General features: G+C 44.2%; 2 protein-coding genes across 4 annotated transcripts in view; one reads left to right on the top strand and one right to left on the bottom strand.

Annotated features, from left to right (window-relative positions):
* The window catches only part of LOC149350690 (putative ATP-dependent RNA helicase DHX35), a 16,743-nt gene extending 8,737 nt beyond the window's left edge, over nt 1–8,006 (top strand). Inside the window, exons 9-19 of the mRNA XM_089579796.1 lie at nt 1,859–1,955; nt 2,031–2,183; nt 2,241–2,365; nt 2,448–2,502; nt 2,559–2,651; nt 2,716–2,810; nt 4,117–4,194; nt 7,236–7,365; nt 7,436–7,589; nt 7,672–7,783; nt 7,856–8,006. Of these exons, the coding sequence (XP_089435922.1) occupies nt 1,859–1,955; nt 2,031–2,183; nt 2,241–2,365; nt 2,448–2,502; nt 2,559–2,651; nt 2,716–2,810; nt 4,117–4,194; nt 7,236–7,365; nt 7,436–7,589; nt 7,672–7,783; nt 7,856–7,888 (1,125 nt within the window). The 3' untranslated portion in view covers nt 7,889–8,006. The remainder of the gene's footprint in view (nt 1–1,858; nt 1,956–2,030; nt 2,184–2,240; nt 2,366–2,447; nt 2,503–2,558; nt 2,652–2,715; nt 2,811–4,116; nt 4,195–7,235; nt 7,366–7,435; nt 7,590–7,671; nt 7,784–7,855) is intronic.
* On the bottom strand, nt 7,790–24,318 carry ZC3H3 (Zinc finger CCCH domain-containing protein 3). 3 transcript variants are annotated; one of them, XM_089579797.1, is made up of 11 exons: nt 24,100–24,318; nt 23,894–24,014; nt 23,050–23,760; nt 21,577–21,670; nt 21,356–21,489; nt 21,068–21,278; nt 20,842–21,003; nt 17,190–17,388; nt 11,245–11,411; nt 8,479–8,594; nt 7,790–8,114 (listed from the first exon to the last, which is right to left on the bottom strand). In XM_089579797.1, the coding sequence occupies exons 2-11, from the start codon at nt 23,955–23,957 to the stop codon at nt 8,077–8,079; spliced, it is 1,896 nt and encodes a 631-aa protein (XP_089435923.1). In that variant the 5' UTR covers nt 23,958–24,014; nt 24,100–24,318; the 3' UTR covers nt 7,790–8,076. The 3 variants fall into 3 exon arrangements, with proteins under 3 accessions (XP_089435923.1, XP_089435924.1, XP_089435925.1); XM_089579798.1 differs by having other exon boundaries at nt 8,479–8,591; XM_089579799.1 differs by lacking the exon at nt 23,894–24,014.

Here is a 24,318-nt window from a genome sequence, read left to right as displayed (position 1 = left end):
AGCTGAGGCTGCTTCCTGCTGCATCTGTCCACCCTTTTTTTTTTTTCTTTTCCCTATCTACTCTGCTATTTTACTGCTTTTCCCTTCAACGGCCCGTGCCATGCGCTTTCCCTCGTGGCTCCTATGCCTTCGAAAAGTTGGCTTGTCCTTGCAGCTTACGATCCGGTGGGTAAGCCATCTCAAAGAGTGACATTTTATTGTCTTTGATATCCGTTTGCCTCCGACAGTTAGCCTTGCGATTGCGCCATAATGCGTCTGTCACTCAGAGATTCCTAGACTGCTCGTTTGCCACGATGTCATTACGCGGGAGGTACTTCGCCATGACCAAATGCTCTTTACAATAACTGTTTTCTTATTAAAGATGTCTTTACTATAAATGAAAAAAAAAAAAAAGAAATGTAGTCATCTATCAAATGCGCAATGGGACCATAGTTTCACTTTATGATACCCGTGCTTTTACTATATCCAAGTTTACTATCGCAGGGTTCTCACCTGGAAGTATTGATACAACCGTCAACCTACCGAGGCTGAGAACAAATAATTGTTCATGTACCTATTTCACTATTACCTTGAGAGACCTGTCAAAGCATAGTAAAAGCCAAGTTGCTAAGGAAAGTGAAAAAGCATGAGGCAATGCTAATTCTTTTTTGTGTGCGTAAAATGTGCGCATACATATCATATTTGAAACAGCAGAATTTCAACTGCTGTTTAATTTCAACTCATACTCTTACTTCTTGGATTGACTGAAAGGAACTTCAGCAAGAGATGTTGTTGGGCTAGTTGGCTTGATACTTGTAATACCATGAAAGGTTATGCGCAAAAAAAAGACGACACAAAGACAGAAGACACGACAGGATGTGGCATCTTTTTTTGCGCATAACCTTTCATGGCATTACAAATGACTGAAAGGATTATTGCCGCTTATATTCAGTTTCCTAACACTGCACCTGCATGAAGTTCCATTCCTTTGAGCTTACCACCTGCCGTGCCTCAAACCCAAGTTGCATCAAGTCCCAGAGGCACTTTAATTTTCTTTTGTTTATTTTGGCCATGTGTTCTTTTTAAAAAGGCAATGCTGTGAGTAGCTTTGTTCATTCATTTCAGGGTGTTTTAATTCATTTAGTGTAGAATAAACAATGCACAACAGTGATTGAGTCTCTCTGAGCCCATAGAGACTCGTTGACTACGAATTCAACTCTCAGAAAGAGAAGCACTTTGGCAGCGAAAAAGTGCATAAGCAGAAGTAACTGCAGCTTGCAGTTCACTGACTTGCGAATAAGTGTGCGCGCAATGTGGCATGCAGTATGATACGCATTCCAATGTGCAACAAAGTCATGATTCAGTGCGTATGAGATTTTTATTAAAATCCGAAGAGTGTCAACAGTCCTTTCTCTCTATATCAGTGTCTGGTTGTCACAGTCAAGATTTTGTTCACATCACTGCCCACATTAGTAGACAAAAATACATGGGTCCAAATGGGCTCAGTGCATTTTTGCCCTGTCCGAAAAGTGAGTTTTCATATTGACTAGGCTTAAATGGATTCGAAACATTTAGTCCCCAGAAAAACTACATAATATGAATCCGTATTAGTTAAGCATGACTGTACTGTGTGTGCTCTGTACAAGCTTTGCGAAGGTTTATACTGTGGCATTATTTCAGCCACACTGCTAGGCTTCCTAACCTGGAACCTGTAATAAAAATATCAGAAATGTTGAATGAAGAAGATGTGTACACTACTGCCTTTGCTGTACATGAATACATTTTGCTGTTTACTGGCATAACATACACTAAAACTGCAATTGCCTCTATGAATATTTCATGATTTTTATGTGACTAAGCACTTTTTCATATCAAACAGATGAAAGCTTTCCAACCCTTCAGCCCAAAAGTTCGAAAAGTTGTTGTGGCAACCAATATTGCTGAAGCTTCTGTGACCATCAATGGTATTGTTTATGGTAAGTTGTTCAGAGATGTCAGAAGTAGTGCCATTCATTGTTTACAGCCCTAGCTTATGCACTGTCTTCACGTAGTGGTAGACTGTGGATTCGTGAAGCTCAACTTCTTCAATCCAAAGACAAGCACGGATGCCTTAGTTGTGGTGCCTGAATCACAGTCTTCAGCTACACAAAGAGCAGGCCGTGCTGGTAGGGTGTCATCAGGAAAGGTCTACAGACTGTTCAGAGGTCAGTACCTGCTTATAGAAAATGCAGGCAACAAGTTCTGTCCCCATCTTTTTGCAGAGGAAGACTTTAAACAACTCCCACTGTTCACAACACCAGAGATTCAACGCAGCAACTTATCAACCTTTGTACTCCAGCTCAAGTCGTTGGGAGTAAACAATATAGCACATTTCAGCTTTCCTTCAGTGAGCAATTTCTCAGTAATTTTGTTTGCAGGAATGTTGCGAGCAGAGAATGTTGCAGTGACCTGCATTTCTTTCTTCTTAGGCACCTCCCTCAAGAATCATCATTAATGCATTAGAGTTGGACTATGCTCTAGGAGGTAAGCAAAGCCACATTTTAATGGAAAAGCATTCTAAGTAATTTTTTTTTGTCCAGCACTTGACAAGAGTGGTGGTCTCACAGAGTTAGGAATGAAGATGGTCATGTTTCCAGTGCCTGCCATGCAAGCAAAAATGTTGCTCGCATCTGGTATGTAATATCTGTGCCGAGAATGGCCCAAGAGGACTATTTTTGCTAATTAGCCTTTTTTCAGGTGAATTTGGGTGCTCAGAAGAGGCATTAACAATAGTTGCAATGCTGCAGATTGAGTCCATATTCTTGTTTCCTTCAAGTAGGCGAGCAGAAGCGGTAAGAACAGCAACTGTCATTGTATATCTACTGTACAACACCCTAAGTCACTGTCTTGCTATAAGGATTGCACTACAGTTCACGATTGACCGTGGTTTCAAACGACCAAAAAGAAAGAAAAGCTTATTTTGAGCTTAAAATTTAAAGTATCAAACATTTGGAACTATACTTGAGGACAACTTTTTTTGGCAATGCATTAGAGGCTAAGCAGGAAAAGGAGAGAGGTGAACCTTTGTCCCCATGCCATGGGGGCTGTGTTTTTCGTTGTTCGGGCTAGGGGTGCGGAGGATGGAGAGGTGAAAGAGGAGAAGTTGGAGAAATGGTATAGGGGCCAGGGCTGAGGAGCCCACTCCCCACGGTGCACACATGCTATCAATTATGCTAAAGGCAATAAATGGTACTCACCTATGGGGCAGAAACATGGAGGCTAACGAAAAGGGTTCAGCTTAAGTTAAGGACAGCGCAGCGAGCTATGGAAAGAAAAATGATAGGTGTACCATTAAGAGACCGGAAGAGGGCAGAGTTTGGTGGATGAACAAACGCGCGTTCATGACATCCTAGTCGAGGTCAAGAGGAAAAAATGAGCTTGGGCAGGGCATGTAATGCGAAGGCAGGATAACCGCTGGTCCTTAAGGGTAACAGAGTGGATACCAAGAGAAGGCAAGCTTAGCAGGGGACGGCAGAAAGTTATGTGGGCGGATGAGATTAAGAAGCTTGTGGGGATACGGTTGCCGCAGCTGGCAAAGAAAAGGGTTAATTAAAGAAACATGGGAGAGGCTTTTGCCCTGCAGTAGGCACAGTCAGGCTGATGATGATGATGCTGACGTTAGTGGACGCAGTCCATTTGACTGAAGTGTGCTTCAAGAATCCCACCTGCTACCCACAAACAGCACTAATCAAGTGCAGTAAGGCTTGGGAAGTCTGAAGGGAGGTGATGTCCTACCATGTTAAAATTGTGCGTCACTGTTAAGTACGAGTCAGTTTATGAGCCAAATTCACAAAGCTGTTCAAGGTCAGAAATGGTCGGTTGGATTTTTTCTATTGTATAATAAGCTATCATAACTGGCCAGCGCACAGGTGTTGACCACTCGCCCACAGTTTTGCAATAAAAGTAACTTTGTTAACTAGCATAGTTTATTCAGTTTTCAACATAGGGACGAGCTTGCAGTGGCAAGTAGTCCGTTATTCTGATCCTTGGTATACCCTTTGAATTGCAAGAAATCCTGCTTGTCTTGTAGACGACACCACCTTGTAGGCATCATTGAAGGAAGAAACATTATTTGCCAGCTGTTTCACTCTTTTCCAGAGAAAAGCAAAGTACAAGTTCTCAGTGCTTGAAGGAGATCTGCTCACTCTGTTGAATGTTTACAATGGCTTCATCCAAGTAAGTGCTTAGATTACAGTGGTGCTCCTACTTACGTTTTAGTTGAAAGCATCGAGTGTACGTAGTCTGAGAGCTGTATCGATGTAAAAGCTTCGCGTAGTCCTGCTTGCACACATTGTTATTTATTTTCAATACTCTCAGGGCCCGGAGGCATTACAACATGCATGGCAAAATTACTTTTGAAAAGTACATAAATTACATTACTAATTACTTTCTTAGAAATCGCTCATCATCATCACAAAGTAATGGCATTACATTACAATTACTTCCCAAAAGTAATAATTACTTTGAAATTTTCTTTAGTTTCGAAACATTGTTCATACTTCATACTAAATTTTTAGATTTCTTTGCACCACCAGTGACCTTAAAAATTGGCGTCGGAAATTTTGCCCTTCTTTGTTGAAAGGTAGCCATAGTCCATTGAACAGCCGTTTTACTGACGTAGATGAGGTCAACTTAATCGCAAAGCATGTATAATTGCTCACATCACTCTTTAATCAGAAGTTCATCGTTCAGTGTGTAGTATGGTCTCACCCTCTTGATTTTGAAGAATTTGTCGACTATGTAAACTTTGGGAGAGCATCAGCTGCTTGTATTCGTGCTCATCATCCCGGAAATGCACCGGGGCACAGAGAAGCTGCCATTGTGTTGTTGAATTGACCCGTTGTGAAGGCATGTCGGCGGATATAAATTGCATGTCGCGGTGAAGCTGTCGCCTACGTTGCCCTTGATGTAAAAATAGGGCTTAAAGTCCGGCCACAGAAGGTAGTTTGTCCAAAAAGTCACAACCAGGTTTGTTAGATGTCAGCTGAGACATCTAACAACATGTGGTCAGTGTGGCAACATGACAGTTATATATGAAGCAGCCGAGAAGGAAGTACTCGCTTAAGCACTCGCAGTGCATCTGTGCATAGGTGCAATAAGGCATGCCATGGTCATGGAGCTCTCCTTATGGTCCTGTAGTGCATCTGTGTGTATGACTGTACGTAGTGCTGGAAGATGCGTAGCACTCCTACAGACTCTTCATCAAGGCGGTGCTGATGCCTGCGCGCACATCGCCTCTCGTCCGCATGCTCCGCTTCGCTGGAGACTGGAGTGTTCGCTCTTGCTGGTCGCGCATTTCTCTTGCTATCTAGACGTTCGAACCCGCAAACGCGAGGCCAAAGCATGGCCGATAAAAGGAACAGCACGGACTCATTCAGCAAAAGTAATTCATTACATTACTAAATTACCAGCCCTGAAAAGTCTGCCATCTGCATTATAGAGAGTAGGGGCATACAAAATCAGCGGCAATTTCCTGGAATTTCTCACCGTCAATGATAGCAGCAATGAAGGCTGCCTGAAGGTGGCTCCAATGAATGTGGTTCCAGTCAATTCCAGTTTGAGAAAGAATTAATACGAAGGCTGATTCGGCAGTGCGGTATTCCTACCTTGAAGTTGTGGTCAATGCAGACTGGAGGAGGGAGTACCTTAGCTTTGAGGATAGGGTTAGTATAATAACTGTGTTGGAAAGACTTGAGCAAAATATTTGCGGCACTGAGAAAAGAACCAAAAGACCAAGGGCTGATGTGATTTCAGATACGCTTCCTGTTCAGGAGTAATTTGAACAATAAATTGGGCGCCACGGTTCTGTCGTTAAAGTTATCTGATTAGGATTCCAGATAGAACATGCACATTCTAGTTTTGGTCTTATTAACATCCTATACAGATGAAGCTTAACAGTGCTGTTTGCGGCTTTGAAATGGTGGTCAAGAATCAGAGCGTGCAGTACTACAGCCTAGTTAGATATGCAGTTCACGTGTATTTTCCAAGACAGATTGTGGGTTCTGTGAATAACCAGATATTTGTACCATGAGACAGGTGATAAATGAGTGTTGTTAAGAAGAAAGCAAGAGGTGTTATAGTGAGGGTGGCTAGAAATACATAGGTGTTTGCACTTAGTGGTGTTAAGCGTCATGAGCGAGTCGCTGCACCATGAAAAAATTTTAACTCAGACTGCTAACATGCTTCATCACAGGGATTAGTAATTAAACGACGTAGCACACAGTCATCTGCGAGAAGTTTTATATGGGAAATAATGTCGTTAGGAAGATCATTAATGTAAATTAGAAACAAGAGGACCTAACAAAGAACCTTGAGGTACTACAGAAGTTACGGAAATAGGAGTTGCGTCATAATCATTAACTAAGACTTATTGGCTACGGTCGGAAAGAAAACATTTAATCCAGCCTAATGCCTGATCGTCAATATTAAGAGCACCGAGTTTAAGTAGTAGTAGATCTTGAGAACCAGTTTCAAACGCCTTAGCAAAGTCTAAGAATATGCACTCCACAACAACGTTAACATCCATAGTGCAAAATAAATCATCAGTGAAAGATTGGAGTTGTATTCCGCACGAAAAAAATTTTCTGAAGCTGTGTTGACATGAATTGTAAAGTTTGTGAGATTTGATAAAAGTAACAACATGAGAGTAAGTTATGTGCTGAAGAAGTTTGCAGGGTACGCTGGTTAGTGAAATGTGCTGATAGTTAAGTGCTGAAGCACTTACCTAACTATCCTGATTTGTGTAATGGAACCACCTTCCCCACCTACCAATCATGAGGGATGGAACAACTCTAGCGACTGTGCAAAGATTTCACGAAGAATCCATGATGAGCAGGTGGATGTACTATTGGGGACAAAAGTGGTATACTCCACGCGGCAGGAGCAATGGAAAACTGCGTTGCAATGCCATCTACAGGCGGCATCTGGGATTGAGACAGCCAATGCGTGACGTTTATTATCAGCAGGAATATCGCTTGGCTCATTTCAATGTTTCGTGCTTTGGCTCGCCAAAATGGCGCAGTTTTGCGTTGCTTTGGCTCCTGCCGCGTGGTGTATACCACTTTTGTCCCCGATAGTACATTTCAAGAACTTTGTTGTTATGCAGGGATGGTAGAAGCACTAAGCTAAAAAAATGGTACCCTTAGGAACCATGATCTTGCCGATGGTGTGTGCAATCAGTTTTATCAGTCCTGACAATGACTACCATGTTCTTGTAGAAAGGGAAAGATAAGCAGTGGTGTGGACAGATGTTCCTAAACTACAATGGTCTTGTGAGAGCCACTGAAATTAGGAACCAGTTGCGGAAGCTGCTGCTGAAGTACAAAGTGCCACTAGTCTCTTGTCAAGGTATGTTGCAGTTTGCGACTGGTTTGTACGGCTAATTTAACGCTTCTAAGAATGCATCATTTAATTACAGGTGACACTGACTCAGTGTGCCGGTGCATTGTAGCAGGCCACTTTGCCTATGCTGCATACTTGCATTACTCGGGAGAGTACCGCACTGTGTGTGGTGACCATCAACTGGCTATACACCCCACATCTGTACTATATACACAGAAACAGCCAAAGTGGTAAGGCAACTCTACATCATAAATCAGCCACCGGGAATTCCTTTTTGCAGCTTGTGATTTACATGAATGCATATTCCTGCAGGGTTGTTTTCGGAGAGCTTGTTCATACCAGCAGAGAATTCATGAGGAATGTAACAGTAGTGGAGTCATCGTGGCTCTATGAACTTGCACCAGGGTTTTATCAGTATGGCACAGTAAGCAACGTTTCATATTTTGTTTATTCACAAATGTACAAAACTTTACAATTATTTTTCATTGCTGTGCAGGACACAGATGCTGCAAGAGGAAGGCTGTTATGAAAATGCACATGGATTTTATTTACACTGTGAATAAGAATGCCAACTGTAGACGAAAATCATGAATCATTATGATCATGCACTATACACATAACTACATAATAAACTGTTCAGTCCACAATTTTATGCCAAGAAGATTTTCATTACCACAAAATTTCTTACCGCACTGGAGCCACTAGTTTTTCCAGATTTTATGTAAGAAAGTTTGGGCGGATCCGGATTCCAGTTTCTGAAATATTTAGAAGCCATTCAGAACATGCAATAGTGTTCGAATACAGAAATATTTCTACCACTGAACATTAAGTGTTTTAACTAATGGAAATAAATGCACTGAGGTCAGAAGCTCTACTAATTTAAGCCCTGTGTTCAGGGGCACTGTAATTATGTAAAGGAAACCAAGCTAGTGCAATTTTACAATGAACAAAATTTTTTTTTTAACTTGTCTGACATTTCAGCTTTGTCTTAGACTACTCCCTTTCTAACAACAATCAATACAGTACAAAAAAACCCAATGGCCACTAGGAGGCACTAACCATAAGAAAGCTCTACAGTGCTCTGTGACAAAACGCGATAACAAGGCATAAAGCACTCACCACCTGGGCAGGTGCGGGTTACAGGAGTGACTGGGAGGGGACTGCATGACTCCAACGGTATAAATTGTGGTGCTTTTGTTGTCTCCTGGGCTTCTTCTTCACTTTCCATGTTCCTGCTGGGAACAGCAGAAAGTTAAAGGGGTCGTGAAATGTTTTCCGAAAATTTTGAACGACGTGTGTATTTGGAATTCTGACCCTTCATTCTATAGTATACCTTGGTTCGTTTCATCGTCTGGGTTGATTGAATAGCTAAAAAAAATAAATTTCGGTTTCCCAGTGCACGTCCCCCTCAACTCACAGCAAACGTCATTTTAAGAAGCCAATCAGAGGCTTCTGTCGTCACACAACATGGTGGCTTAGCGAGACCTATTTATTTAGCCATAGTTGACCGAGGTTACAGGACGCATATTGACTCGAATGTGGCACCGTCGTCTGCTCAGAATGGAGTCTGCTAGCTGTCAAGTTGACACATGTGCGAAAACTTGGCTGGCGCGCCGCACCAGTCGCCGCTTGCGAACTGCCGCCTACTGCAAGCAGGGACACGGAGCGACAAGCATCTTTGCGCCGCTAGGCTCATGCCCGGCCCAAATCCGGTGTAACACTTTGCCACCGCACACCAGCGCCTGCGCGCTGCTTGGCTACTGAAGTTCGCACCAGAAAAGACAAAATAGCGATGTTATCAGAAAGACTGCCGGCTGTACTCGGGCGGCGACAAACCATGCCTGCCCACGTAGCGCGCTTTCGGCAACGGCGCTGGGCGCGGGCGCGCCGGGCGACGAACTGCACTGCGCTCTGGCTGCCCTGGTTGTCGCTAGGCCTGTTTCGCATCGAAGCCGCGGTGGACAGCGCTTCGGAAGTAGCCTGGGTTATAATAAAATGCCTGCTTTTGGCATCGCTTTACTGTCAACAGCATCGTCTCACAACAAAAAATATGGTCATTGTTGCGGTTCGCTCGGCAGCGGAGCTATATAGCGGACGCCAGGGGCGCAAGCCGAACCGCAACAGCCGGGCAGCGGCGGTTGTGGCAAGAAATTTGCTCGTATTACAGTGGCTGCTTTTACCAGCAACTCGGCATTGTTCAATGATCCTCAAAAATGATCTATTTTCCACACTTCTTGCTCTCACAGTTTATTATTTACGTGAAGAAAAATCTTTAGCTCATTTTAATGACGCCAGCGGACGGGATCCAGGTTTGCCGGTCGGCCTGCAGACTCGCTGTATTTCACATTCGCACCAGAAAAGACAAAACAGCCACGCTATCAGAAAGGCTGCCTGTTATATTCGAGCAGTGGCAGCATGCCGAGCTTTCGGCAACGACGCCACCTGCGGACGCGCCGGGCGATGAACTGCGAGCCTTGCCGGCGGCCCTGGTCGTCGCTAAGCCTACCTGGTTTTGCATCGATACTATCGATACCGCAGCTGAGGGAGCTTCGGAACTGGTCAGCGCTGTAAAAGGTAATACTCTCGTCACCCCTTTAACTGTGAACCTGTCCCATAATAAAATAAAGATATGCTCGATACGCCAGCGGAGCTAGCAAATGCCAGCTATTCGAGCGGCGACCAGGCAGTAAATAAAGCGGTCATGGGATGAAATTTGCTTGTATCGCCGAATTAAATACTGCCAGCAACTCGGCATCAGCCAATGATCCTCAAGAATGATTCATTTTTGGCATTCATCTATTCCAGTGCTTGTTATGAGCGTGAACAAATAATACTAGCGTGTTTTTTTGACGCCGGCATCCAGGCTGACAGGCCGGCCCCGAGAAACGCGCCCCCACATCATTATGACGCTGGCGCTCTGTGTGCTCGCATTCTGCCCCTTGTCAGTGCGACGCGCCGCATGCGGCCTGTCATTGACATCGGTTGGGCGCAGGCGGCGAGCTGCTGTCAGTTGTTGTTACGCCGCTCGCAACGGCACGTCGTGCGCCCGGCAAGTAGCAGTCATGCCGAGAGCCCGCGACCCCTCTGCCTGCGGGAGCCCCGACCGTGAACCTCCGAACCCGGTCGTGGACTCGAGTCTTCATCTCTATCGCAAGGGGTGGGTTGACTCGCAGCCCCATCTGCAAATTATGCCTAACCCTCTTCACGCTTCTGGAATATATTTTTCTGCAGCAAAGAGCAGAAGCGCGGAGCCGATGCGCGCCGCGATAGCCGACTCGTTCGTATAGAGTTCATGTAAACAGAGAGTCGTCGAGATGGGCTGGCCTTGCTCAGCTCGATTCTCCAACTCAAACCACCGCTGTCAAGGAACACCACCTAGATAGGTTCACGTAAGCAAGGCTTTGTCGAGCCGCTGATACTGAAGCCAAGGAGGATGGAGAAGCAGAACCGAAACCGAAACTGGTCCCAGGTCAGTGATTGATGTATGACCACGTGCTGCAGTTTAACAGAGTGCAATTACGCGTGCAAATAATTGGAAAACCTTGTTTCACTTTCTGAATTTCTCATAAAGCTATTATTTTAGGGCAAACGAAAGTTGAAGATATCTGTACATTTCTGAAGATCTTAAAATGACGTAGTCGAGTAGTGCGTGTGCCAGCCGACGGCGGCGCATGGTCGTTTCATGAGCACAAAAAGGCAGCGATTTCGAACGGGCTTTATTAAATGCAGACTCAATATTGAGTCGAAATATTTCGGAATCAGCATGTCTAATGTTTATGGAAGCAGTAAAAATTAAAACCGGGCAGCTTCATTTTCTTTTCACAACCCCTTTAAGCTGCCACAACTCCAGATTCTAGTACAATAGGCACACGCTACCAAACTTGCCTCTGTTTTGGAGCCTTCAAGGGTGCACTGGCCGTACTGGTGTGTGGATCCTCCTCACACTTGCGTTTTTTGCCTCGAGCACGATGGGACAGGAAGCACTTGTTCCCTCTTGGGCACTTCTTGTTGGCAGCATGTTCAGGGCAAATAAGGATGTGCTGCTTCTTGCACTGAAATTGTGAGGCACCATAGGGCAGCCATTTTCACATAAACTCTAGCTGAACAAGCTACCAGTTAAACTGGCCTTGCTTTTTAATGCAGTACATATGGTTAAACGATCATAGACACCTAATTTTTAGGCCTGTGCGAATATTGTATAGTGTCGAATATTTGATCGGAAAGAAAAGTATTTGATATTCGATTTGACCCGAATATTTGGTATTAACAATCTTGAAATAATCGTTACGAGCGAATAACGTTTCTGGTACTCTTGCTTTGTGTGGTTTCGGTTCAGCGTACCTCCAGGGAGAGGAAAGTTCAAGCCACTTTCACCCCGGCTAACTGAAGAAACCTCCGCTGAAGCTGCAACTCCATACACCATCCGTTGTGAATGTAACTGAAGGAAGAATTTGCGCTAGCGTCTGTAGTAAACAACAAAATCTAACCTCAAGAAGGTTCTGAAAGGAAAAAAGGTCTCTCGCTCTCCCTCTCTATCCCTTTTGAATTTCTGGCCCGCATTGCCGTTACAACCGCCACGCATCCTTTGCATGTTTTGCGAACTCCGTCAGATGCATTATCTTGGGTGCTGTCGCCTTGCTTTGCAGCGCCGGTCATAGACACTTTGGCGTCGTGTTCCTCCATGTGCTAGTGATGTCGGTGGTGTTTGGTTTTACGCTCGTGACCTTCGAAACTGCAAAGAGTGCAGCGAGACCCGCATGGATATGACAGGAACTGCTCGCTACCTGCGCTCGCTTTCTCGGGAGCCACCCGCGCCACTGCTCATTTTGGCACCATGGATCATGAACCATTTAGTTACTGCTCATGACGAAGCAGTCTGCAAAGTCGCCACATAGTGGGAACCGATTAAGCAACTGTATAACTGAATTTTAATGGTGTTGTATACATCAGCATGGAGAGTGAAGGTCACTGCGTGATAGTGGTTCACTTTCATGCATTTAGGTGAATACTAAACAATTTTTTTGCAGTTATCTACAATTGTAAGGTACATCATGCATGCATTAAATTGTGTGCACTCGCTGTGCACGGACTGATCTTTCTGTATTGCGTGAATGATGCACGAAACGATGTACTGAAAATGTCAGCTGCGTCGCTTGAGATAAACTTCTGATGTGTCGACACACATTATCTGCATTGTACAGATTGCTGTAACGTAGACAAATAGTGTATCTTGAGAACTATCTCTTTTAGACTCAAAGTAATGAGAACGATATATGTGTCAATAAAACCATGAAAAAAATTTTCTCTGGTCTCCATGCATTGGCCCAGCGCTGCAGTTACCATTTTTGACCAGCAGTGCAATCAATTTTAACATGCCACAACAGCAACGAAAGGGTGTACAAAACCCAAGTAAAGCGCAGCGGGCCCGATTTTGGACCAGTCCGCGTGTGAAGCAGCTGCCATGCGAACACCACCCGCGCCCGCACGTTTCGGTCATCCACTGACATGGAGAAAGTCATACACCATTTGGTATGAATGTAACTGAAGGAGGAATTGGCGCTACTGCCTGCAATTCATGGCTGCTGGGAGGTATATCAAGTTTCACCCCCATGGCACCTCCTCCAGGATGGCACCGCGGCTCGCAGGCAACCAAAGCTCCGACTCTGCACCGTGTGCCTGCGCTCCTGTGCGTATGCCAGAGCTGGTGAGTGCATGCGAGCAGACGGAAGCATGACGCCCAGATCTGTACCTGCCAGGTGTCTGCAGCCGTGCTGCCCGCGGTGTGCATGCGCCGTAACTGGCACTGCAACGTGCATTAGCAGAGAAATTTAGCATAGCACGATCCGCTTCCACACGCCGCCAGTGTGCACGCACTGACTGGTCCCGACGGGGCAGGCATGCAAACAGCTGGCCGGCACCTTGTGGCATCCTCAAGACAATCTGCGCATGCGCAGTGGCTGCCCACGGAAGCTGCAATATGTTCGCGACAGTGCCCACGAACTGCAATATGCTAAATCTTTCTAATCAGATGACACGCGGCTTCCTTGACTTCCGCGGAACAAGTCTCGGCTGACTGCAGGTTCAAATCCGGCCGCGTTTCGATGGAGGCGAAACAAAAGGCACACGTTTGCTGTGCTATGCCGGTGCACGGTAAAGGTCCCCAGGTGGTCAAAATTATTCTGGAGCCCTCATCTATGGCACCTCTTTCTCTATCTCTTCCTCAACTCCCAGTTTCCTCCCTGTTACTATGTCTTTCATTTCCTAACAACCAATCGCCAAGGGGAGCTTGCAGGAGGCACATGGAGATGGGCGCACAGTGCATATGCCTGGCAGGTGTTTATTGAGTCGTCACAGCAGAGCAACAACGCAATCGCGATTAACCTTTTGAACATCGCACTATGAAGCAATATTTCAAAGACGAAACTTCCTATTGCCTATTCAAATATGCTTTCAAAATGAATGACAAAAATTCAGCCACATTTACAACTACTAAGTACGTTTTTATGCCTGCTGCGTTTCTGAACCATTGGAATTTCCCATATACAGAATGCTGATGTCATCTGAAACAGCTTTTATCAGCTGTGCAGTGCGAATTTATTGCTGTCTGAAGACAACCTTATAGCTGCCTGCAATGTCTCTGCAAATTATAGAGAAAATAACAATGCTTCAATAATGTTCTCTGTCACCGTGGGAGCTGTATCACATTAGACACTTCAGAAACAAATTTTTGAGCAATGGCTTTTACGTCGCACTATAAACCCCATAAGGCTCCAATCCGTGATCATGTGACCAGCCCCCGCACGTGCCTCTTGCTGCCTTCGTAGTTGCTATGACATGCACCCCGGCCACCTTTGTGCAATCGTTGCCGTCATCGCATGAGAAACCTGAAGATGCCTCAAAGGCTTCAGAATGCCTTTTAGATGTCACACGTACACGGGAGATGGAGGTGAGAGCCCGCAGACGCAAAATGGGTCCAACATACGTAGCATGGGCTTGGGCTGCTGCTAAATAACATCCACAAACCTGAACCCACACATTTGACAGACAGCACGGGACAGCGTTTGTGCCAGCTGGCACAATGCAAGACTCTAAGATTGGAGAATCGCCTGTCTGAATTTTGCTACTGCCAAACGCCAATGTTTCAAAAAAGGAACATATGCATAAGACTCGCTGCCAGTGGAAGACACGCAGGATTTAGTTAATTTTTCTCTCAGGATATCCCTATTTATTAGCAATTACTTTTGTTCTGGTTTTTGTTTATTTCAACCTTTTTTTTTTCTTGCAAAAGGGCTCCACAAACACTCAGCTGGGACAAGGCACAAAATATGTCTGTTTACCAGTAATAACTCAGTTTTAAATAGGTCGACAATAAATAACAGTTGCAATGTTTTCCACAATCATCACATAGTATAGGAAAACAAAAATTCCAAAGAATGGCATATATTGAAGGGAGATAAAAAAACTGAGTTTCGTATGTTCCAATTTTGAAACACTGGCACGTAAAAGGTCAAGACCAGCAGTCAGGGGTCTCATAGATAGGCCTCACACCTCACAAATATGTCAGCTCTGCATGTAGGTCAACTACTCCTATTTTCGATGGCCATTTTTGCACTACACTATGTAGTATGCTTACAAAAATTACAAAAATAAGGCAAGCATTGTCCCCCACCCCTTCTTTCAACACATAGGCTGTTGCCTGCATACATGGTTTCAGTTTGTCCAGCACTTAAAACCTTACTGACATACTTAACTCAAGTGCCATCATTTCCTTGATAGTGATGATTAAATATCTTTCTACATATTTACCTAAAAATTCTCATTCCTTTAATTCTTGACAAATAACTCTGCTCACTTTAGTACAAACAACTGAAGCTCTGTTGACAACCACGAACATGGCCAGCAGCCTCCCAAATGCTTGCCCTACAGCTGCTGGTCAATGAAGGCTGCCTGACAAAAGGACACTTTTTCAACATGACAGAAAGGTAACTCACATTCTAGCGCAAGCTTGGTTGTATGGAGGGGCTTAACGTCCTAAAGCAGCTCAGGCTATGAGGGATGCCGTAATAGAGGGCTCTGGATAATTTCGACCACCTAGGGTCCTTTAACATGCACAGTACAGAGGCCTCTAGCATTTCGCCTCCATCCAAATGCAACTGCCATGGTCGGAATCGAACCCGCGTCTTTTGGGACAGCAGCCGAGCGCCATAAGCACTGCGACACTGAAGCGGCTCTCTAGTGCAAGCTTAGTTCGAAACATGTATTAGTTAAAAAGTTTACAGGGCGCTTGTGTGTCACAAAAGCAGCCACCGCACCATGTGGTGGAGCTCTATAGTGTGCCTTGGGGTTTGGAGGAAGCATCTGAGAGCTGGAGGCACAGTCCCCTTTATTAAGTTGAGTATTAGCAAGAGAGAGTTCTACCACATGGTATGGCAACAATCCTGGTCATGCACACAGTGGCTTGGAAGCTTCTGACATGTGCAGTACACTCTAATATGGCTAAGCTTTTAAGAAACTTTAAAAAACAGTGATACGACACATTTCTTAGTGTGCAAACCTCATACCAGTCAGTATGCAAGGCAGACGTATTCCGCATCATGGCCATTCCTCACAGTCGTATAGAACTTGAGAACATCACAGCAGCATAGCACTATCTATGAGCATGCAGTTGTCAGCCTTTCAACCACACACTACTGATGTTTGCAAAAGGCCACGCCCACAAATTGGCCTGCAAGTTTCTTCTGCTCCACTAGCACCAACTTTTCAACCCTTCCTAGACCACTTTAGAGAGCACATGGCTGACGATGACCAATCATGACATCATGAGCTAACAAGGAGGCCAAACAGAAGACAACAGGAATGCACCAGGACAGAACAACAGATCAGGTGAAAAAAACAGAACCACCACATACCGCACACATAAGGTCTTTTAAACTTCCTTCATATCAATATAGGTGAACCACTTAATCTTTCCATATGACTGCTAAGACTGATAGCTGATGTGGTCTTGGACTTCAAGGTACTGCACACAGAAATGACTGTCTGTTGCCATGCTTTATCATGCACTGTTGCACTTCCAAAGGGCACTACACTTGAGTGACATAACAGGCTGTGACAGTATCGCACGCATCTTGTGTCCATTTTTTACACCTTACTTCTCAGTACACATTTTTTTTTTTTTACCCCCTGTGCACAACAGCAGACTGAAATGCTCCTCTATGAGAAATACTGGGAATTTATCTGTAAAATAGAGTGCGGCAAGTATTTGAGAACACAAATTATAAGTGACACACCATCCTCTATGTCATAGTAACAAATCCTTTTTTACTGCAGACAAGCATGGCAGCACTTTGGCTAACTCGACATATAAAGAGGCGTGCAGTCATCACCTCATTGGCTACTGGCCACCCCGATTCAGATAGCTACATCCTTGAAGGTTGCCCAGTCATTCGTTGTCAAAGTACAGAAAGAACTGGAGGCTGCCAGGGGTTACGTGCACACTTTTCCCATAAGATACGACATTGTCGGTGTTCTGACACTCTTAGGATGCTGCAATTCTTCAGTCACATACAAGGTATCATTGATGAAGAAAGACCCTAGGAAGTCGATGAGGGCCTTTGTCAAGCAGGTGGAGGTTGATCATCAAGTTCACAAAGGACAAGGAGTCCATACATCACAGTACTAGAGCCATATTTGCAAGCAGAAAAAAAAAACTGAGTCAATGCAGAGTGTTCATACAAAAGCAGAAGAGCACTACGCTAATTTTAGTGTACTGTATGCATGTTTGCCCTTAAGCGCACCAATCTTTACAATTTCTATCAAAATACTCTTACCTTAATTCCATCAGCACAATGTCCACGAACAGCGAAGTCTTGACACACTTCTGCTTTTGAGCTGACCTTGACATGCCGATATGGGCAAGGGTTATTAGTACACCGTCCTTTCAGGAAGAAGGAACACACAGGCATCTTTTCTGGTGCAACCTTGTGTGAAAATGGGCAATCGGACACTTTGCAAGTGCCACGCAGATATCTGCAACAAAATTGTTCAGTTAAAAATGCACAACGTAAACAAAAGCAGTTCTTAACACTACCTCTTCAACACCTCAGTATTCATGTACTGTCATGGAAGAATGGATAAGTGAATAGCTTCAAGAATACAAAACACACGCTATACTTTTGCATAGGGAATCACGAGGCAGTCCTGCTCTGGGTTCAGATCAGCAGCACTGCTCCACTCTCACCTTCACCTGCCCAGCTATGCTCACATCAGGACAAAGGCTTCTCCCACTGATTTTCAATTAGCCATGTGCTGCACCAATTGCGATGAACCTATCTTGACAAAGTTCCCTATTTCATCTGCCCACTTGAACCTCTGCATGGCTGGCTGAAAGTAAATTTTCATCATTTCTTTCAGCTCAGTATAGGCTGTATGAACCTTATTGCAGAAGTTCTCTGTAACATCTTCCTGCTATTCGACCTAACAGCAAAACGCAACATGGATTGCATGTCTGACAGAACAGCATTAAATTTAAGAGTAAGCAACATCGAAAATAGTTTCTTTGGTGTGCTTTCCTTTCCTTGGACAACATGCACATTCCATGCAGCTTTGCCTTCACTGCCACTGACCTAGTGCTGTCTTCAAGTATGATGGCATTCTTTTTTATACCCCTGTCACACGGGCAAGTTTAGCGAGACTTTCACGAAGTGCATATCCCTTAAAGAAATGACGCTTTCGATGCATGCTGCCACACGGCAAAAAGAAGCGGTATTTGGAAATGATGGCAATGGCAATAGAAATTTGTGGAAATTTTGTTTTTGTGTAAATACTTGGAGAATACAATTTTATTGTAAATCTAATTACTCCAAGTTAATTTTTAGTTTTATTTCCACATCTGAAAACATGCTGTTAACTACAAAAAACATCACGATCCGAGTAAAGTAATACCTCTGCTACACGGGCGTTTCGAATGCGTTACAACCGAATGTTATTCAACACAACTGCTGCCTAGTGCTGCTACATGAATTTTTGAATGGCATTCGGATCAGATACATTCGAGTCAACGGAGCTCCACAACGGCATTCGAAATTTTGAAAAGCCTTCGAAACGCAAACACAGGCCACATTGACTGACAGCTATCACCACCACTTTGTCCCACCCACAGCAACGCCGGATGGCTGCTTCAGTTCTGTGAATGTTGATATTCATATGTGTTGCTCGCTTTTTCCTGCTGCTTCTTTATCAAAAGATTTCATGTACTCACTAAATGAGTGCTTGAAGGTCATAGTAAACTACTGAGCATTTACCACATAAGCGTGAAATTTCTCCAAGAATCCACCGACTAGGACAATGCTGCTCCAGTACTCTTGTTTACACTGCTGTGCACAAATTGCTACTGCTCGTTTGCATGACATAATACGCAAGCTGTGTTTTAGTTATACTAAATAATCTCATTTTTGTACCGGTTGTACCCTTTCTTTTTCACGCAGAGCGACAACACTGTAGGAAACGCCAAAGTGATCACCCGCCTGGGAAAAACTTGGTAGCCGGGGCTGACTTCATGTAGGACTGGCGCTTCTTGCTAATTGTCCCTGCTTTCTCCAATATGACAAATACTCAATTTTAAATCACTTTATTCAGAAGTATGTTCGGTGGCTGTTCACATTAATTGAAATGCCCTTATTAGTTATCCACAAGCAACGATGACTACTGCTGTTTGCCTAAAGCATTGCACGGCACTCTGGGTCCTACTGGTGCTTCCTGGTCATTGTATGCACGTCCTGTATATAAGAAATGGTTGATTCCAAGTCACAGTTGTCAAAACTACTCATTGGCCATTTGCATTTGCTAAAACTTGTAAATTTGCTCTCCACAATTGCCGAAACTGCACACACGAACCCAGCGGGCTCGTTAGGCCTATTGCAGAAGGGGGTCGTCCTCGTTTGGCAGAGCGAGAGTAGCTGTTCAAGCGTGCACATTATTTTTAGTTGCTGATGACTTTAAAAAAAGTTCTCATTTTTTTTAAAAAGCACAATCAAGAAAATAAGATAGAGATTTTAAGATCTCTCAATTCTGAAAACAAATTTTTATGTTGGAGCACTGCTGTTGAGACTACACACTCACCTTGCCGGAACAAGTGGGGTGAGTTTGCCAAACCCACTACAGGAGAAGTGCGTTCTGCAGCAAGTGTCATTAAAGCTCATCGTGTGGCACTGCACTAATGACACTTTAGGCAAATGTCACTCATTGAAAGCGAACCTAAATGTCCCCATGTGACAAGGGTATAACAACAGAGCATGTGACTTTTCATACTATCAACGCCACTCTGCAACATACCTGCACATAGCTGCTGGGCACGAGAGTGTGGCCTCTACAGATTTTAACGCGATAGCATTAGAGTGGATGTTCAGTGGAAAAGCCACGCACACTGTCACACTAACTCAAGATTGGTCGGCAGAGGTCGTGATGTCAGACAACAATCAACCAACGAGAAACGAGATGCTGCTCTCCAGATGTCAAGGCAGATGACGGGCGAGGGGTTGGCGCAGTGCCAGCTGCGAAACAGTCAGGCCACGTGGAAAGTTTCCACAACTCTATGCTTGGCACATTGCGTCACGTGACAGTGTGTGTGACATGGCTGTGGGAGTAGTGGAGCAGCGAAGGAGCACTTCTCAGTCGTGTCAGCAGTACATTTGTGTAAAAAGAAAGAGGCTCCAAGATAGATTACTTGCATAGCCTAATGGTGCTTGTGGAGTTGCGAAGGAAGGCTAAGTGACTCCTAACGCTATCATGTTTGGCTTCCTAAGGGTTGGTTATGAGTTTGCAAATTTTTATTTCAGTTTATACCCTTGACAGCATTCATGTTTCACCTTTTTGTCAGTTGGAGCTCTAAATGCCCACTCTAGCAGCGTCAGCATTTCAGTGTTCCATGCAGTGAAAAGACAGAATGCAAATGTGCTTTTAAAGAAGTAAACTAGATAGTGGTAGGATTCTAGAGTCCATAGACTACACAGAGGCACATCACCACCAAGTGGCTGAAAAGTAAAAAAAAACACACCCTCCACTGTTTGCATCTGGACGTCCACTGCTAGCACATGCACTTAACACGTTAAACCATATACAGGCTGTGCCAATGGCTTGACTCAAGCTGTCAAAAATACAAAATTGTACTCCTTGCACACAGACAGAATTAACAGCAAAAGATTTTCACAACAGCAACACAATAAGAATATCATTTCAACATTGTCACAATTACATGCACCATAAGCTGCTTTAATGCTGCTGCGCAATTACAATCGTATTTACTGATGTCGGAAATGCTGGTCATTTGCTTAGTACATTATTCAGTAGATCATTCCTTAAGCCAGCTTTGGGTTTTACGGCACCTTAGACCAATTGCATGTATTGACATCACCGCCTGGCATAAAATAATAAGAGGTCCAAAGGCAAGACACAAGCCAGAGTGCTGGGCTAGTTTCTACTTACCTGGTGCATACAGCCACCTTTTCAGGATCATGAATGTAGGCACAGTTGTCTCCCTTATTGCAGCGGCCAAACCGATTGAAGAAAATGCAATACGATTTCCACTCTGGCCTCCGACTAGTGTTCACTGTTCGCACCCTCTGAATGCTGCGGTTAACAGTACGACTGCAAAACAAAGAAAAAAATATCAGTATGCCGCCAACACAAGGATGGCTTGAAAGCACTCAACCTAAGGTATGTTCTTGTCTCTGCAGATGGTGTTTGTGAAAGCACTCCTGGCTTCTGCTCAATGTAGGTCTTCCCACCAACATCGATGCGAGTCAGCCCACTTGCAAATGAATTACGGCGTGGCTGTGAAATGCGGCGAAGGACCTTGCCAGTTTTATCCATGGTGTAGACAGAACCCCGCACTGTTATTATTCGCTCATGATGTGGAGAGGCTGCACAGAGAAAAAATGTACCAAATACAACAGAAAAAAAAGGACAGGAAAAAGTAACAGAAAACTCTCATACTAACCATTGCAAGCCACTGGGCTCTGGGAAAAGGACCTCCTGAATGCCCTCGACAACTTGTTCCTTGAGGCTTTGTATGTAATATTTCCAATCTTGATGTAGTGGGATTGAGTGGCATTTAGGCCTGTGCTAGATTTCCTAAAATGAAGTCAGAACAGATGAAGATACAGTGTACAGCAATGTGCATATCGTAATCTGGATTTTAAAAGTAGAAAGCTACAATACCCCGTCATTTTCTTCTTCTGGCCATGAAAATAATGGGTGCTTGAGTAGGATGGAGGCCAGAACCGTTTCATTCCAGACATGGCTGCGCACCTCTCTGCACAATAACAGTACAAAGCTAAGCAAGCATATACACAATCCTTAGCTTTCAAGTTAAACATGTCATTGCTTAATTTTCACACTGCACGCAGAATTCATGACAATCGGGCTAAACCCAATTTCTAACCGATAAAGCGCCTTCAAGACAACAACTAGCCGGTGCAAATAGCCAGACGCCACACAGAAATTAAGATATACCCAAAATCCATTCTAGAATGACATTTTCAGTTAATATTGATGACTTTAAATGTCTTATAATGCTTTGTTTCTACAGTGTGTCTTCACCTCAGGCTAAATTCGAAAAGTACTTCTTAGCATCAAGCCACCAGAATACAGTTATTGAATGACATCTTATTGGCATAATTGTATCAGGCACTACCAGTGTTAATAACACCCTGCGTTAGCACCATAGTGCACTGCAAATGGCCACCATGATGTTGAAAGAATGTTTTTGCAAACTACACGCAAAGGCGGGCAGGCTTAGCATATACATGCAATGCTGTGCATGAGACGGTATCATATATGACAAAACAATAATCATAAATGAGAAACAAGAAATATCCAATTTAGCAATGTTTGTCGCCTGCCACTTACAGATTATGAAAATAAGCAAGAAATTGAGACAGTGAAAAAACAGGTACTGCAAAAAAACAAGCACTAGCATTTCTTTTTCTGGCAAAACTAATTACAGAAAATCAGCATTATGGAATTATAACACAATCTGTGACCAACTTTGCCATCAAGAAACAGCACCCAGTTTTTACTTCCCAAATTCTAAAAAAAATAATTAAAAATTAAAAGCCAAAAACGAAGTGCCCAAAACACACATAAACCCAATATGCTTTTGAATTTCCAACACTAAAAATTCACGTCTCATGGCTAATACCGTGGACTCATTACTTTGAACTTTCAATAGTTCAAATTAATGAGGCCATGGTATTAGCCATAAGACGCTAATTAATTTGGTTCTATCAACAAGTGTATTAAAAAGGCCCCTTCTAACTCCACATAAATAAAACTAAATTTGGTCCACTCTGAGTTCTAATAATCGAGAGTCAACTGTAGTCTGTTTCCCTGAAAGCCTTTTACAAATATATGATCTTGTTAACATTACGATATAGTACATCTGAAATGAGCTCACCTCACACTTGTCACTGGCGATGAGCAGCTGCTAATAATACTGTAACTAGTCAGTCACCGCTTTTATGCACTCATCTCAAAGTTTCGGGCAAGCATTACCATATATCATAGTCAGAACTCCAACTGTAGCGTTTACCACAGCAAGTCTAGCTTTGACAAATGCAAAGCTTTCAAATATAAAACTTTCACATAGTCAAAACAGTGGCACTAAGCATGGTACTGACAAATGAAACATACCAAACTGCGATCGCTGTGACTTCTGCAATGAAGTTCTGGACCTATTTACATTGTTCAGCTTGTACTTCTTCACAATGCGCCTGGCTCCAAGGCGAGTGAGGCTTGAACTAGGGCTCTTGGTTGGTGTTGCAGCTTTTGCCCTGTTTCGTATCAGTTTGTAGGTGGACACAAGCGGTCGCGGACTCTTCATGCTGGGGTTGCTTGGTGCAGTGCCAAAATGACCAGTTGAGCACGCCGTGCTATTTGTTTCACTCTTCCTTCGGTACACGTATCTGCCTGACGGCGGACGCTTGAAAGACGTGTGGCGTGACAAGGCCGTGCGGGTGACAGTGGTTGGCGGAACACTTCCTGGCGTTCTTGCTTCTAATCCAGGCTTCTGCTCTGGCTTCTCAGTAGTGTTGGGCCCAGCGTGTAGCTTCGTCAAAGTGTACCTACTCTTGTGCACAACTGTTGAGCGGGACCTCCTCCGGGGTCTCGCCTGCGGCGTTCCTTGTAGACCAAACGTGTTGCGCATAACAGAAGGGTGCTTGCTGCCAACGCTCCTCGTTGTACAGGGCGCATCCACTTTCATTGCGTTGGTAAGGCTTTCTTCCGAGCACATTGTGCTTCGGTCACGAGTGAGAGGTGCGTTGACCTTTTTATAACGACTTAAACTTCTCATTCGCGTGCCTCCTCGTGTTTTCGTCAAGCTACGATGGCTGTTAATCAGACCTAGAAACAGAGTCGGCGATTAATTAGCTCAGACAATCACGCACAGAAAATTATTTGCCTTTAACTGGCGGTTAGGCACTCTACAAAGCAGCTAAGGCTTTCATGCTCGCGTTATGCAGCTGCAACCACTTACGCGAAAGATACGAGATTTCGTCCTGCAAAGCTTTCTTCTCGAGTTCATAGCTTTTTTCGTCCATCTTGACAGCTGGACGCAATCAAAAACGCTCGAAGCCTTATAAAATAATGGAAGGCACCTGTAAGTAGTGCAGTCGAAATTACTGCCAGAATTTCATGAACGAAGGCTACGAACGCAAACGGGACGAAAAGCTCGGGACTCACCTACGATGACGCCAGTGGCTCCGAAAGCATAACCCGCAGAGATACAGCTAACAAGAACCTGAGTGCTTCACGTTTTATCTCACTACAGTACTGCACACTGTAACACTAGCCTAGCAGCAAGATGACAACGGCACCAAATACGTTCGCAGCTGCGCACGCTGCTCGCGGCCTCGCGCTACCAGCTGCGGCCTGTGACCGTTGCGCCGCCAACGTCGGATT

This window comes from Amblyomma mixtum, chromosome 3, assembly GCF_055824585.1.
Source record: "Amblyomma mixtum isolate Tamu chromosome 3, ASM5582458v1, whole genome shotgun sequence".
NCBI lineage: Eukaryota > Metazoa > Arthropoda > Arachnida > Ixodida > Ixodidae > Amblyomma > Amblyomma mixtum.
The sequence above is the reverse complement of the archived record's forward strand: the minus strand, read 5'-3'. Positions and strand labels throughout refer to the sequence as shown.